The sequence below is a fragment of the Ooceraea biroi genome, chromosome 9, assembly GCF_003672135.1.
Source record: "Ooceraea biroi isolate clonal line C1 chromosome 9, Obir_v5.4, whole genome shotgun sequence".
In the NCBI taxonomy this organism is placed as follows: domain Eukaryota; kingdom Metazoa; phylum Arthropoda; class Insecta; order Hymenoptera; family Formicidae; genus Ooceraea; species Ooceraea biroi.
The window spans coordinates 13,954,886-13,971,369 of NC_039514.1; the positions used below are offsets into that span (position 1 = coordinate 13,954,886).

Sequence of the window (16,484 nt, forward strand, 5' to 3'; positions counted from 1 at the left end):
GATACGTAAAAATGCCGCCCAAAAGAGGCGTGCGTCCTCTCGCGAGCGCACGTGCGCGCGCTCGATAACTCGGCGATGCTCCAGTACTCGCCGACAACGCGGGACCCTAACACCGGCAACGTCAACGACGATGGAGTGATCGAGGAAAAAAAATACGATGCACGTGCATGTAAGTTGAAATGCTGCTTTAATTGTCGCACGGGGTAGAAAATAAGACTGGGGAGCGGACCACGTGGCTAATATTTCAAGCTGCTTCTTCGATCCGCTCGCGAGTCATAAAAATCGCGAGGCATCCTTCCTTCACAATATGGTCTTCCGCTTTCTGTATTCTCTTTCACGTTTGCACAGTTTGTTTCTGTTTTTCGTAGTGTTCTTTTTGTAGTGTCGAAAAATGGTACGCTTGTAGAAAACTGTTCGCTTGATTCTGCCGCACGTGTGTAATGCGTATATGTCGAATTAATTTCTTTAATTTTAATTTATCATACAAGTTCGTGTTATAAAGCTAATATTTAGTGTATTTCTCCTGTGATTATTCTGTATTTGACGTCATAAAACACACTTTACACGTGAAATTGCACGAATTCCCGCGACACGTGCATCGTACCATTTTCTATTCACGTACTCTATTCATTTATCATGTTTCATTGTTGATAATTTGCTATTTCGTGAACCATTTGATGTATGAAAATTTAAAAGGAAAACTGATATTGATATATAATTAATGGAAATATAAGTTTTTTATTTTAATTACGCATAATTAAGCATACTTTAATAATAATAATAATGTATAAAAATGCATTAATATTTAAGTACGAATTAAACTGTTATATTCCATATATGGAAATACTAGAGTTTCTCATTTAGAAACATTGAATGAAAAACGGAATGTAGTATAAATATTTATTTTAGCTACACTTCTGTACCAATTCTCATGCTTTATATTTTATTTTTTTCACTATTGTTAAATTATGTCTATTCGATGTCTCGGATGTAGTGAACATATATACATACGGTCTAGATGAGAAGAGGATAAAACGAATAAACGAAAAGACCTAATTGCTAATTTTCGATCGAATCTCGCGTGAGCTTGGCTAGCCAGGCTCAAGAGCGATCGGTTGAGCTTGGGTGACGGATTTGAACTTACGAGCGGGTCAGCCAATCGCACGCGTTCGTGAATGCCACGTTGTCGCGCGCAGCGTTCGCGCTCGGCCAATGGGAGGGCGCACGGCGCCATCTATGCGCGACTTGTGCAAACGCAGGACTCGGCTAGCTCGTTTCGGCCGCGGCCAAAATTTGTCTGGGAGCCGTCGCCATGTTTAGAAGTGTGTGCGCGTCCTTGGGCGTGCGGTGCGACAATGTACCGTAAAATACTAGATATAGCTCATACCTTGTATGTTACGTGAGGTACCCAATTGCGAGTCGGTCCACGGGGATCACGGGCGTGAGGATCATTCTCGTGGATGGCACACCCACATCGCGGAAATTTGTGATTACATTATGGTAAGTCCAGGACCGTCCCGAAGCCAACGCCAATATGGCGGATCAAAGATTTCCTTTGTATCACGCCGCATTGCGCGGCTTCCCCACCCGTCAACGTTGAGCGTCTTCGTGGAAGCGAGGTTGCCTCCTCGTTGCCTCGTCGTCGCGTCGCCGACGCCTCGCGACTACCATCCGCCGTATGATATTCCGCGTTTCGTATATTTCGCCACCGATACCCATCTCGATGCAACGTAACGATTCTTCGATACGTGCTCGTCCGACGCTCTCGACTAGACCCCGACTTCGAATCATCGCCCGGTTTACCGGTCCGGAATGTCTCGACTCCACGATGACATCCCTCTTCTCTTAGCACTTGCCGACCGCCGACACCCCGTCGTCACGCACGACATCAAATTTCGCGTATATATACGTCGCGTCCTGCGCAATACCTACCTTTTTTTACGAATCGTCAACGAGGCTGTCTCCACCGAATTCGCCGCTTTCCTCTCGAAAATCACATTGTCGGTTGATGTAGTCGCTTGGAGCAAAATAAAATTCCCTATTAGATTAATTGTCCGTTAATCGCTACTAGCATGTTTGATGCATTCATAAAAATAAATACTTGGAAATTATTATAGTTAATACAGAATTGATGGAATTTATAATTAAATAACGATTACAAATGCTATACAGCTGAATACTTTTTGAAACGAAGTTTTATTTTTTTTTAATCCAAATGTATAATTGTTGAAAATTATTTAAATAGTGTAATATAAAGATATAATTCAGATTACGCATTAATTTATTTACTGAGCTATTGTTAACACTTTTCTGCTTATTATTATCTTTTTATTCCTATAATATGGCTACTTTGTTTTAGCAGAACGTGCAATGAGCGAAAAGCAAGGTACACCTATTTTATCACCCCTTAATCGGGGTGCGGCTAATAATGGCGAGAATAACGGCGGTACAGCTCAACAGACTGTCAGTCTGCAGCAGGTTCTCGCTTCAGCTCAAGGCCTCAATGTACTCGCTACCAGTAGCGGGCAACAATTTGTCATTACAACTCAAGTTCCTGGTCTCACACAGGTAAATCTTTCTAATCTATATATTTCAGGAATTTCGGCTCTGACATACACAATGTGCTTCCTAGATATATGCCTTTTCATTTCCGTTAAGGAAAGAAGACAGAAAAAACAGTCTATTAAGTACGCAGAATGTTTTGTTTATTATAATATGATTATTTGAAGCATCTTTGCCAATTAATAATTGACCATTTAATTGTAATTATCTTAATCCAATTATTATTTAATTACATATATTAATTATTATCATTATTTAATGCAATAATCCTAACAATCAATTTTAGTATATTTTAGTAATTCACAATAGATTCTTATTATTATTGACATTATTTAATCGGTAATTGCTTTCTGATTACATTTAATAATTAATAGTCACATTTCGCATTTGATCTTATACATGTAATTCTAATGCTGCGCTAATTTTTTTTCTGTATTTAGGCAATGTTTGCAATTTTTATCGACAGGTTATACCAAACAATGCCACAACTAACGCGGGCGGAGCGCAACAAGTCGGTGTCACGAGGATCGTCAATATTGCAAGTACTCCATCGCGCAATGCAACAGGAGTGGTAGCCGGTGGTGTCGGCATTACGGGTGCGTCATCACACCCGTCGCCCGGGTCGCGGCCACAGAACCCCACTAAGGTCGTGTTGGCGACGTCGCCGAAGCTCGTGCGCACCTCGATGGGTAACATGTTTGTGGCACCAATGTCGTCATCGTCGTCATCGTCATCGTCGTCGTCGCCGTCGCCGTCATCGTCACAGCCACAAGTGCAATCATCACCAGCGAGGAAGCGGCTGAAGCTGTCGGAAGCGTCGGAGAAGCCGGCCGTGGTCGACGCCGGCGGTTACCGTAGGCGCATAATGGAGCACAAAATGCGGCGGATGCGTGCAGTGCGGGAGAAATACGCCGAGAATGCATCGGAACTGTATTTCCTGCACGCTGGTGGTAACATGGTGGATTATCACAACTGGCGGAAGCGGCCGCCGACGCCGCAGTACATACACTTCCTGCGCCAGCACCGACTCGATCCGGACGACGACGACGAAGACCTGACGATGTCATTGGTGACGATGATCGAGCTCTCGCATCTGTCGGCCGTTACTACCGCCACTACCACTACCACTACCACCACTAGCGTCACTACGGCAGTCACCAGCACCACCGTAGCTGCTCTCTCTACCACTATCTCCACCGCTGCGTCCGCGTCCAGTTCCACGGTTCAGATTCCAAGCCAAAGTGCGGAGGTGAAAATCTCTGGCGTGGGCGTCACACCGGTGGCGGTGTCGACTACCTTGCCCGCCGCGGTAGCTCAGCTTAATCAGCAAGGTAAATTTCCGTCTGATATTTCGTGGATATTGAAGCGATATTAATTGCGATGAAAAAAAGAAGCAGTGTCTTTGAACGAAATCGAGTTCCGGTTATTGTACACCGAATAAATTGTCATTTGCGCACTAGGACAAGTACCAGGTAGGCCTCAAGGTGGCCGCCATGGCATGGTGTTTGCCTTTCGAGCGGCAATCCAGTCTTCATCAGTCACCGTTCACCCTTCATCCGCTTCTACTCTAGCACCCACGCTCATTATAGGTGATTACCGCAGGTCGCCTGCCGTTCGTTTCGTGTCTTTAAGCAGCTGCAATAATTTCGCTTTCGAGCAGTCTGTTCTGTCGTTGTTTCAAGTATCTCAGTTTTTTCAATCAGAATTATTTCAGCGCATTACATTATAATTTCTGCATTACATATGTGTTATTGTACTGTTGACTCTCGACTCATTTGGATTCATTTGGACAATGATCAGGAGATTAAATCTCTTTCTTCGTACAACAGTTATGATTGTTTCATTCAAATCTTTAAGTTCGATTTTTTCTCTTCTCTCTTTCTCACGCTGTAACGCTCCGTGTGGCCATTTGATATCAATTCTCAATAGATTGGGGCAGACAAGTGTAAATGGCATGTTACGTAATACATTAAAACAGTTTTGTAAGCGATCGATGTGATCTCTAGGAGCAAATCGAAAAGCGTGGGTGTCTAAAGGAAGATCATCGCCGCTCGCACAGAATCTTTCGAGAATAAAGACGTCAATCGTGAGCGACGTAAAATTATTTGCCTTCGAAAGAATCCTTCCTGCTCGGAACTGCACTTCTTCAATTGTAACGTTGCTATCACACCCGGCTCTTCGATTTGTGTTTGTGATTCATGTATTTCCATCTGTTTGTTATAACAATGTTCTAAGCGGCATTGTCATTTCAGGTGGAACACCACTGGTTACGGATTCATCGAAACCAGCAAGCACAGTTACCACCACTGTGAGCCCCGTGGTGGACAAACCATCGTCATCGGTCGCCACTGTCGCTACCCCGAAAACACACATAAGAACTACCACACTCAATAGCCCACAACCTGTCGTTAAGCTCATTAAGTTGTCCACACCTACTACAGTAGTTTCTTCCTGTGATATCGCGAATAATCAGGAGCAAATTGTGGAAAAGGCAAAACAGGTGATTGTCATATCGATCGTAACGTGGGACGATTAACGCTTTCAGTATCGTGTTTTCGTGATGCGGAGTAAACATGAAATAAGGATATTTAGTTAATATTTCGTTTTGAACATGTTCGTTGCGAAAATATTAAATTAGAAAATATTTTATATCGGGATGTTAGTAACGCGTGACTACATTGAAATATGTATTTTCTGAAAAGATTTATACGTGCCATATTCTTATATTTATTTTATATTTGTTTTTCTATTTGATGATATTTTATACATTTATGTGCTAATGCTACTTTTATTTTAATACAGGAGGCGTACGTGATGCAAAGGATCGCCGAGTTGCAACGTGAGGGATTATGGTCGGAACGACGATTGCCCAAAGTGCAGGAACCGACTCGAACCAAAGCCCATTGGGATTATCTATTGGAGGAGATGGTCTGGTTGGCCGCCGACTTCGCCCAGGAACGTAAATGGAAGAAGGCGGCGGCAAAGAAGTGTGCGCGCATGGTGCAAAAGTATTTCCAGGAAAAGGCAATTCAGGCGCAGAAGGCGGAGAAGTCGCAGGAGCTGCGATTAAAGAAAATAGCCAGCTTCGTTGCCAAGGAGATCAAAACATTTTGGACGAACGTCGAGAAGGTAAGCAGATAATCTGGAATGTGTAATCACAGATGTAACCGAAAAATTAATTGATTTAAATCAGTAGAAATCTTTTTGTCTTCGTATTATTATTATTATGCGGCATTTTCTCCGCAAAAGTAAATCTAGAATCATTATGCTCTTTTATAATTATTTGTTTTATGATTATACTCCACATTTATTATTAAGCGTTCTCGAGATATTATCGGAAACGTGTGCTTGTTTGTGGAAACAGCAAAGTCTGCGTATTGTGTATGGTTGTTTGGTTTTATTAAAATCAACCAAAGAATGAACGTAGGATACTTATGTTACACTCGTACGTCATGTGTGTAAATGCGAAACTTTACAAGTGGTAGATTATAAAGTCTTCGAATTTGAATAGACAGAAATTCTCATTAAAGATCAATATGTATATTTAGATAAAGTCAAAGAAAATGTACGAATAAAATGTTTATTTAAAAAATTTGTGTGTACCGTTACAAATATTGTTTTTACATCACACTATTATCGATCTTTGCAATATATTTATTGCTATTTATTTCTAGTTAGTAGAGTACAAACAGCAAACGAGATTGGAGGAAAAACGGAAAAAGGCACTAGATCAGCATTTGAATTTTATCGTGGGACAAACGGAAAAATATTCCACATGGCTCACGGAAGGTCTCAATAAGACTGACGGCCCACAGAGCATCCCAGCTTCCATAAATAGCTCGCGTATTTCTTCACCTGTTCCACCAGGAAAATACCATTCCGACGGTACGCTTAACTTACAGTATACACACAGTATAATTAAAACAAATTCTTTTATATATTATATATATATATATTTATAATATATATAATATAGTTATAATTTTACATATATATATTTATATATTAATTGATGTAGTCTGGCTATTGTTATTGACAAAATTGCATGACAATTACATTATATTATAGAGGAATTCCAGCCAAATCAGAGTTCAGATGACGACGAGGAGACCATAGCTAAGGCCGAGGAGGAAATGAAATTAACAATTAACCATAAAGAAGAAATAGAACTATTAAAGAAAGAATCGGAAATACCTTTGGAGGATCTCTTGAAGGAACTACCGCCGAATTATTTGGAGGACCGCAATAGGAGCCTATCGCCGCAGAACGTGAACGAAAGGGAGCAAAATGTGTGTTCATACATATATGATAGATAACTAGCATTTTGTTGCAATAAAGAACGCTCTAGTACCATTAGTATATACTAGTGCAAAAAGTTCAGTAGTAAAGAACAAACGCCTTTTTTTTTGTAAAAGAAATTTTGAATTTTGATAGACGAGATTGTAATTTTCGTTGCAGGAAAGTGAAGAAACAGCCGACGCTGACGTAGACTTTGTCGCGGCATCTGGTGAATCTTCGGACGAAGAAGATACTATTATGGAAGAGGAGAGACTTGAGGGAGAAATCGATCATAAACGGGAGCTTGATGAACTCAAGGTGTGTCTTTTTTTCTCTTTTTTTTATTTTTTATACCCCACACTTATTAAGCCGACCTTCTCGATGTATCATTATCAGAAGTGTGTGCTCGTTGTGGGAACAGCAAAGTCTGCGCATTGTGTATGGTTGTTTTGTTTTATAAAATTCATCCAAAGAATTGACGCAGGACACTTGTAATACATCTTCCTTCTCATTTTAATATTGAGATATAAATGGTCCGTTGTTATGAATTGTTCGAAACTTATTTTCAAGATTTAAATAAAAATGTATTTTGTTTGTTTAGGCTGATAATGAAATGTCCATCGACGAACTTACCGCCAAATACGCCAATATGTCCGACATGTTAATAGATATAGACGCCGAGGGTGAAGGTAAGTTTTTCTTATCTATATTATGAAGTTCTTATCATTAATTATATTTACGAATCATCCCAAATTAAGCGTGATACTTTTTTACCTGCATCTTGTTTTAATAATAATCCATCTGTTCTTTATAAAAATATCGGATATTTACGAAATTTAGTAATCGATTATTTTAAATAAAAGCAAAAATCTTTCTTTCTCAATCACAAAACATAAAAGTTAAAATTCATAGCTGAAGAAATATGTTGTACGTGCAAAAAACTTTATTTGTGAGTATCTTGGAAAATAGGAAAACATTAAAATTTATTTTTATTTATTCCTTTATTTTTAATTATAATGATAAATATCTTAATACTACATACTCTTTTTATTACATTTCTTCTGTTCTTCTTTGTTAATGTAAAATCCTTGTTTGCAAATATCAATGATGACACTATTACCGATTTCTGACGGTGCGAGATATTGGTTTTCTTTATCTCGATTACCATTCGTGCTGTGAAACGAGGCATTTGTCTGAGAAAAATTCGTAAATTTGTATTGCATCATATCTTATTGTATCAAAGAACAAAGCAGGTCAACGTGATTAAATGTCGTTTCTCATTTTTACTTAGGCACCGATAAGGAGAGCAGCGACAAGGAAGCAATGCAGGAAACTGAGGACCAAATAAGCACTAGTGAAAGCGAAAGCGAAGAGAGTGATGACGGAAATGACGAGAAAGAGTCTCAAACGCAAAGCGATATCGAGGCAGATGTAGGACTTCAATCTCTTCTCGAAGACCCGGAAAAACAATCGGACAGCAGGGTGAGGAAAAGCAACTAGATTTTTTATACTTCATACACATTTTTGATCTTAATCTTATGTAATGGTATGATAAATATCTTAATACTACCTTATAATATATTTCTTGTTTGCGAAAATCAATGATGACACTATTACCGATTTCTGACGGTGCGAGATATTGGTTTTCTTTATCTCGATTACTATTCGTGCTGTGAAACGAGGCATTTGTCTGAGAAAAAGTATTTATTTATATGAGCTTTATATGAAATCTTGATATGAATTAAATTACTTTTCCCCAATCACACATTTTTGTTTATAAATGGACGATTTTTAATTCTTCGGTTTAAATATCCTCCATATTAAATTATTCTTTATTCTATTCTTTTTGTTATACATTCGCATATATTGTTTCTGTAGAGATTCTTCTCGACTTGTAGTATGACATAATTTCGTTTTATTACAGATCTCGGAAGTTGATCATTCGGACGCTCATAACGAGATGGATAACGTCGCCGCGTTAGCCGAGAGTATCCAGCCTAAGGGAAATACATTGCTCACCACTAGTGTAAGTTTTCTTGTGTTTATCCTCTATTTTTCATTAAATTTTATTATGCCGAGTATAAAGAGATGTGTTACATGAGTAAACCTGGAAATAATTGAGATAATTTGAATGGCATTGGCGACTAATCCTTTCTATCCAAGATGATGCAGCAGTAATCTTGCTCGTCATTATTTCTGAAAGGAAAATTAAAAGTGATGATTTTCTCATGAATAAGCATGCACATATCTTTTCATTGTAGAAAATGATCACTACAGGATTCTTCAAGTTCAATTGATACATTATATGTAAGATATTTCTCCATCGCATTTTAATTTATCAGATACAATATTGCGTAACATTTGTAGGTCGTTACTAAGATACCCTTCCTACTGAAACACTCCCTTCGCGAGTATCAACACATAGGACTGGACTGGCTCGTTACCATGTATGAAAGAAAATTGAATGGCATTTTGGCAGACGAGATGGGTCTCGGTAAAACCATACAAACTATCGCATTATTGGCACATTTAGCTTGCGAAAAGGGCAACTGGGGTCCGCACCTCATAATTGTGCCAACCTCCGTAATGCTTAACTGGGAAATGGAATGCAAAAAATGGTGTCCCGGATTCAAGATACTCACGTACTACGGTACGCAAAAGGAGAGAAAACAAAAAAGAACAGGTAATAAATATTATACAAGTAGTGTTTCTTGAAGCGAAGTAATAATCACTTCTTTGAGAATTTGTGTGTAAACATATACATTTATTGTTAATTTATTGTAATTTAATAATCTCGCTTCCGACTACGGGCATCAGTCCAAAATGACGATGTCCGTATATTAAGTAGCGAAAGAACAATTCTCCTCTAAAACTCGTGTGTCAAAAATCGATCACCGTCTGACATACGAACCTGTCTGGGAGATACATAATCGATAGCATAATTTTATTTTATGTTAAAAATTACTTTAAATATTAATTCATATAAAACAAAATTCATATATATATAAGATTTTTTCATGTATACACTATTAAAATAAGTAATATATCAAAGCAGTTAATCATCATCATTTTGAAAAAAATCTAATTTTGTATTACAAAATCTTTTACTATTCTATACAGTAAAACTTGATGTAAAACTTGGTTTCTATAAATAGTGATAGTGGTAGTTTCTATAAATAGTTCTATTTTATAACTAATAATTTCTCATGAATTTCATGCTTGCAGGTTGGACAAAGCCAAACGCTTTCCATATATGCATTACATCCTACAAATTGGTAATACAAGATCACCAAAGTTTTCGGCGGAAAAAGTGGAAGTATCTTATCTTGGACGAAGCGCAAAATATTAAGAACTTCAAATCGCAGAGATGGCAGCTGCTCCTAAATTTCCAAACACAACGGTAATTAATTTATTACGATATTGTCTACATTTAATGTTCAATAAAGCATTGAATGTTTATATTTTAAAAGCTTATCTTTTTTAAAGAAAAAAGTATTAAAATTGAGCCGTTATTGTAAACTGTTGCATTAAAAGTACAAATTATTTTATCGGATTATAGCTTAATCTTTTTTGTCTCTTTCTGTTACAGGAGGCTACTACTTACTGGAACACCGCTTCAAAATAATTTGATGGAGTTATGGTCGCTTATGCACTTTCTCATGCCTAATGTATTTCAATCTCATCGCGAATTCAAAGAATGGTTCAGCAATCCTGTAACGGGAATGATCGAGGGGAATAGCGAGTACAATGAGAACATTATTCGTCGTCTACACAAGGTCTGTACGTAGTTTTTTACTTTTTCACATCTTTCTTTCTCTTTTTTTTTTCTTTAATATAATTTATTACTTTAATGGAAGAACGATTTTATTGAACTCAATAATAATTTAATTTTTTATACATTTCATCTCTTGCATGATATATTTAATATATAATCTTTTATGTAATATGTTTGATACTTTATTAAATAAAATATTTTTTATTTAATAAAAAATGTCATTTTATTTCATTATATTACATCAAAATTTGTTTAATAAAGGATGTTCTTCGTAGGTGTTGCGGCCATTTCTCTTAAGACGGTTAAAAACTGAGGTGGAAAAGCAATTACCGAAAAAATACGAGCACGTGCTCATGTGTCGTTTGTCAAAACGTCAAAGGTTTTTGTACGATGACTTCATGTCGAGAGCAAAGTAAATCCATTTATCGTTAATATTTTAACGCTATATTAAGAATTAAGAATAAAGCGAATTTTTTTAACTTGAACATATGGTTCGTTATTTTTTCTTAAATATTTTTCTTGTATTCCTATCGGGCATAGTTAAATATAATATAAGTAAACTGAAGATTTTACATATTTACAAATAGAAAGATTGAGATATTACATAGAAATAAAAGCAAAAATATGCTTCTTTAAAAAATAATATATATTATATAAAAATCGATATATGTATAAAATTTAATCTCTTTGTATAAAAAAAGAAACATTTTCTTATGTAAAGTTTACTACATTTGCATCACTAAAAAGCATCTATAATTTTGTAAATAACTCATTATTTAATTAGAACGTTAGTCTGCTATTGTTACGTGTTGTTTGTCGTCATTGATAAGCTTGTATTATCATTATAGGACGAAAGAAACGCTTGCCAGCGGAAATCTAATGAGCGTGATCAATGTCTTAATGCAGCTGAGAAAGGTATGCAATCATCCAAACCTATTCGAAGTCCGACCCACCGTCTCGCCGTTCCAAATGGAGGCACTCGAGTTCGTGACCGCCTCGTTGGTGTGGAGTGCGCTTGATTACGATCCTTTCAAGGTATATTATGTTGCCGATGCTTCCGCTCGATTATTAAAACTCCAATTGTCACTCGACTTTTCATTAATTGCTTTAATTTTGCAGCACGTCCAACTGTCTAGCCTGAACCTTTTGCTGCTACATCTTGAGTTGACACACAGCGCGTTTGTCGCGCACAGAGTACGACGATTGCGAACACCGAGAAAGTTGATAGAGGAAATTGACGTTCAGCCGGAACAGGCGCCGCGGTGTCCGCCCGGCCGAATTAAAATTAACGTCAGATTGTCGAATCAAGTGAAGCCGCAGTCGTCGAACGTGCAGCAACAGCCGCAGCAGCAACAACAAACGCAGACCAGGCTTAAGAATCTGGCCGGCGTATTACCCACGCCAAGAGTGGGTACGTCCCCATTGATAAAGTCATTAAATACCAGTCAGGCTGGTCCGGGACAAGGTAGGTCCAGAGGGACGTTTTATTACACTTTATCGCGTTGCTCGCAGACTTTTTCGTGGCTAAATTAATAACAAAAAAAAGATAAAAAGGAAGGACAAAATCACAAGGTTGCAAGTGCAAACGTCAAAGAGTATTTTTTAAAATAATAACGATAACTAGTAGCACATATATAAAATAACAAATGAAACTTTTCAAGACTTACACGAAATTTCTGATTGTACAATAAAAGAAAGAGGGACAAAAAGTTTCTGTTTATCAAGAAAGGATACGTGATCGGTTAGGTGGCATTCGTCAAAAGGAAGCCTTTCATTGACGAGAAACCTTATCCCGGATTAAGTGCCATTCTGCTCGTAGTTTCTAGAGATAGTATTACATATTTTTATTGAAGTAGTGTAATGAGAGTTAAGACTGTCTGCCAAAATCTAGATAATTTAAATCGGAAGTATGCACGAAATAAGGAAATTCATGTATTATATCTATTATATGAAGAAGAATTTTGCTTCTTTTAATTCCTAGCTTTAGTTACTTAATCACATTCTGTACCGCAAGTAACTAGTAACGCACACTGGATTTTACATTTTTGATATTTTTCCAATTAAAAGAAAGATTTTTATCAAATATTTCGTATTATTAATTTATATATATATGCATTTTTCATGTCATGAAATGATCAATGCTACACAAATAGATCATGTAAGATCACAAAGCGACACAGAACGTGTTAAGTACGCAAACAATGTTCGTATTGTTTAGCTGTCTTGAACATGAGATAACAGTGATCATTTTTCTCAGGTGTTACATTGAGAGTGGCAGGTGGACAACAATTGCAAGGATACTCTTTGCAGCTGGTACCACATCAGGGTAGTGTGAAAGGTAAAAGGATCTTTGTTTTTTCTTGTTGTGCTACTTTCATTGATTTAAAAACTAGCATACACATGATATTTTATAAATATCGTGTTAATATTATTGTCATACAAATTTTCTTTTCTTTGTCACATGTATATATAATAGAATTGGTCAGATGTTGCATTACAAATCAGTGGCTGCCGTGTGAATTTTCCTCTAGGCTGTCATTTTTGCAGTGATGCTAGAACAATTATTTAATTAAAACCTCAAGCCAGCTTGTTTATATTTTACCGTTTTATAAACATTCTAAAATTGAGGGAACATTGCTACAAAATGAAGCAAAACGCAAGATGTACCTATGAATTTCGTATTATATGTTATTACATATGTTCCTATTATATATGTAAGATTCATTCTGATAAAAAAAAGTAAGAGACTAATTCTGAAATGATTAATTTCTGTTATATTTTTACATTCTGATAAAGGTATATAATAAATAGAAATCCGCGAATGTGCTTGGAAAATTTTTATTACATAATTTTTTGATATAATTTTAGCGTAGATAATTGGAAAGTTTTACTAAAATTTATTTTATTTTGTGATAGCTATTCCTATGGCAACGTTGGGGCACAATCCACAAAGTACCACGGTAACGCCGACCACGGCAGTGACGAACGCGCAAAAGATCACAGTGGGTAATGCCAGCATCAGAGATGGTATCCAACGACTGACAACACAAACCCTTGCGGTCAAGCAAGGCGATTCCCTCCAAAGGATAGCAGTACCTAGTTTTGCACAGCTGGTGCAAACCTCCACTGGCAGACATATCATTCTGACGTCGAATCAGCAGAACACTAACACAGGTATATCTTTTTGAAACTTGCGTTCATATTCTCGCAGTTCTTTTACGATTACCTTCGTCTTCCCCAAATTATTACTAACTGCGACAATTAAAAATTAGAAAAAGAAATTAAAAAAGAAGAAAACAGAAAGTATAATGAGAGAAAACAAAAATAAAAAGAGTAACATATTTTGTACTGTCAGTTTCGTTTCCAGTCATGACGCCAAGCGGGCCGCGTCTTACGGTACTGTCAAAGTCGTTGATGGGTCTCTCCACCTCGGCAGCGACGACGGTGAACAAGGTCGTCAGCGGAGTGGTGACTACGCCAAGCGGTCGGCCTGTCATGAGAGTACCTCCCCTGAATGTCAGCGCCTCGCAAACACAGTCACCGTCGAGTGGAAACGGTAGTCAACAGGCCAGTCAGCAGCAATCACAATCGATACGCGGTATCGTCACGAGGCAGGCTAGTAAAGAAGCTAGCAAGAGACAAAGCAAGGAACCGCCCAAATCCGAGTTTCACTTGGTAATTAAACGCAATTATTCAATAATTAATTAATAATTTAATTCTTTCAAAAAACTATCGAGAAGTTCAGTGGAGTCTGAAAGTCTGATTTTGGCTCACTCGTGTAGAGTCAACTTTGATCAAGCATTCGCTCTTCTTTTTCTTCTATTTCTATCTTCTTTTTTTTTGTTACTAAAGTAGAAATCTTCCAAGTTTTTATTTAAAAAGTTTTCACTTGAATAGAGTTGATTTAACTAACATCTAATCTTTTCAACATTTGATGTATAGCCGCAGCTGGAGGAGGAGAGACGGCAAAGGAGACAAGACAAACTACATCTCATGGCGAATATCAATGAGCGAAGATGTGCAGCATGCCCGCTTTATGGAGAAGATGTGTTTACGGCGTTAAGAATTGGCAAGCCCGCGACAGCGTGTCGTTGGCATGATGGTTGGGTCCATTGCGCGACGGCCAGGGAGAGTGCTCGCAGTCGGAAGGAATTTTTCTCTCGTACAGAAGCGCTTGCGGAAGCCATCAAAAGCACAGAGCAAATCGTCGAAGAATTGAAGGAAGTTTTCGAAAGGTTTGTACGCAGCGCGCGCGCATCTATGTACATAATATATAAATTACATTTAAATAATCTAACAAATAATATCATAAAAAAGATAATTTTATATAATTTTTCCAAAACAGAAAAAAGATATTAAAATTCATGGATATGTGTAATAATATTGAAATATATGCATATCTAATAAAAAAGATATATTAACGGTATATTTCTACTAAATATTAAAAAATGTCATAAAATAGTTTTAAATATTAATTAACTAGATTTAAATTGAGATTTCGTTAAAATATTGTTTTTTTTATACACGTTTATACAGATTTGTGGTCCATGTGCCCGCCGTGCGTGCTCCGATGCCTCGATTCCACGTATCCCATCCGCCACCACACAGATTAGAGGCGGAACGTCGCTTGCGAACGGAACTGCAACGGCAGTTGTCGCCAAAAGTGGCTTCGCTTCATTCAATCTCAAGTCTCATGCTCACGCAGTTTCCTGATCCCAGACTTATTCAGTATGACTGCGGCAAGCTGCAATCACTAGATCATCTGCTGCGGAAACTCAAGTCCGAGAATCATCGGGTTCTTATATTTACGCAGATGACTAGAATGCTAGATGTATTGGAGGCCTTTCTCAATTTCCACGGGCACATATACCTACGATTGGATGGCACCACTAGAGTAGATCAACGTCAGGTAACGATTGTTCTATCTCATCGGCGAAATTGTATATATTATAAATTAATAATATTATATTGAGATTTCTTTTTCTTCTTCCTTGCTTAAAAATTTTAATTTTAGTTTATTTTTTAGTCTTTTCTTTTGAAGTTTTAGAGATATAACAATATTATTTTAATAATGCTGTATTGAAAGCCTCTCTTTTCTTTAATTTTCTGAAAAAATTTTAAATGTATGCATAATCTATTAATTTCTAAATATATCTGGTAATGAAAAGTATAAGAGATACGAATCATACAAAGAAGATAATGACATTAATTAATAACACACAGGTTTTAATGGAAAGATTCAACGCCGACAAGAGAATATTTTGTTTTATTCTGTCGACGAGATCTGGCGGTGTTGGTGTGAATCTGACAGGAGCCGATACGGTAATATTTTACGACAGTGATTGGAATCCTACCATGGATGCCCAAGCGCAAGATAGATGCCACAGAATAGGACAGACGCGAGACGTGCATATCTACAGGTAGACATCTAAATTAATGTCAATATAATGTATGAAGAAGTTACTTGATATAATTATTATAACAGAAAATTGATGATCTTGCGACTTTAATACAATAATAACACATTATATTTAAAAATATCTAAAAATAATGTTATAGTAATAATTAGAATGATTTTCATTACCACAAATATTATTACACTTACCTTATGATTTTAACGATATATACTTATGTTTCAGATTAGTTAGTGAGAAGACTGTGGAAGAGAACATTCTGAAGAAAGCAAATCAGAAGCGATTGCTGGGAGATCTTGCTATTGAAGGCGGCAACTTCACCACGGCGTACTTCAAAAGTGTAAGTGTTCTCGTGTTGTGAACAAAGACAAATTCAATTTTAAGCAATATTTATTTCTAAAAAGCGGAAGTATTAAATGTAACGTCTTTTACGTATTCAATGTTTTGACAAAAGC

General features: G+C 37.1%; 1 protein-coding gene across 2 annotated transcripts in view; it reads left to right on the plus strand.

The window, feature by feature from the left end:
- The first annotated feature begins 55 nt into the window (after positions 1-55).
- LOC105275952 (helicase domino) overlaps positions 56-16,484 on the plus strand; it is a 29,597-nt gene continuing 13,168 nt past the window's right edge. Inside the window, exons 1-25 of one of the 2 annotated variants that reach the window (XM_020030650.2) lie at positions 56-169; positions 2,360-2,568; positions 3,029-3,893; positions 4,023-4,151; positions 4,815-5,062; positions 5,365-5,691; positions 6,237-6,447; positions 6,631-6,851; positions 7,021-7,158; positions 7,442-7,529; positions 8,132-8,322; positions 8,765-8,866; positions 9,208-9,523; positions 10,066-10,240; positions 10,430-10,616; positions 10,891-11,027; positions 11,464-11,650; positions 11,735-12,080; positions 12,873-12,953; positions 13,532-13,789; positions 13,971-14,290; positions 14,558-14,850; positions 15,152-15,524; positions 15,839-16,035; positions 16,255-16,369. In XM_020030650.2, the coding sequence (XP_019886209.2) occupies positions 76-169; positions 2,360-2,568; positions 3,029-3,893; positions 4,023-4,151; positions 4,815-5,062; positions 5,365-5,691; positions 6,237-6,447; positions 6,631-6,851; positions 7,021-7,158; positions 7,442-7,529; positions 8,132-8,322; positions 8,765-8,866; positions 9,208-9,523; positions 10,066-10,240; positions 10,430-10,616; positions 10,891-11,027; positions 11,464-11,650; positions 11,735-12,080; positions 12,873-12,953; positions 13,532-13,789; positions 13,971-14,290; positions 14,558-14,850; positions 15,152-15,524; positions 15,839-16,035; positions 16,255-16,369 (5,808 nt within the window). In that variant the 5' untranslated portion in view covers positions 56-75. The remainder of the gene's footprint in view (positions 170-2,359; positions 2,569-3,028; positions 3,894-4,022; positions 4,152-4,814; positions 5,063-5,364; positions 5,692-6,236; positions 6,448-6,630; positions 6,852-7,020; positions 7,159-7,441; positions 7,530-8,131; positions 8,323-8,764; positions 8,867-9,207; positions 9,524-10,065; positions 10,241-10,429; positions 10,617-10,890; positions 11,028-11,463; positions 11,651-11,734; positions 12,081-12,872; positions 12,954-13,531; positions 13,790-13,970; positions 14,291-14,557; positions 14,851-15,151; positions 15,525-15,838; positions 16,036-16,254; positions 16,370-16,484) is intronic. The other variant, XM_020030645.2, reaches the window with a different exon arrangement.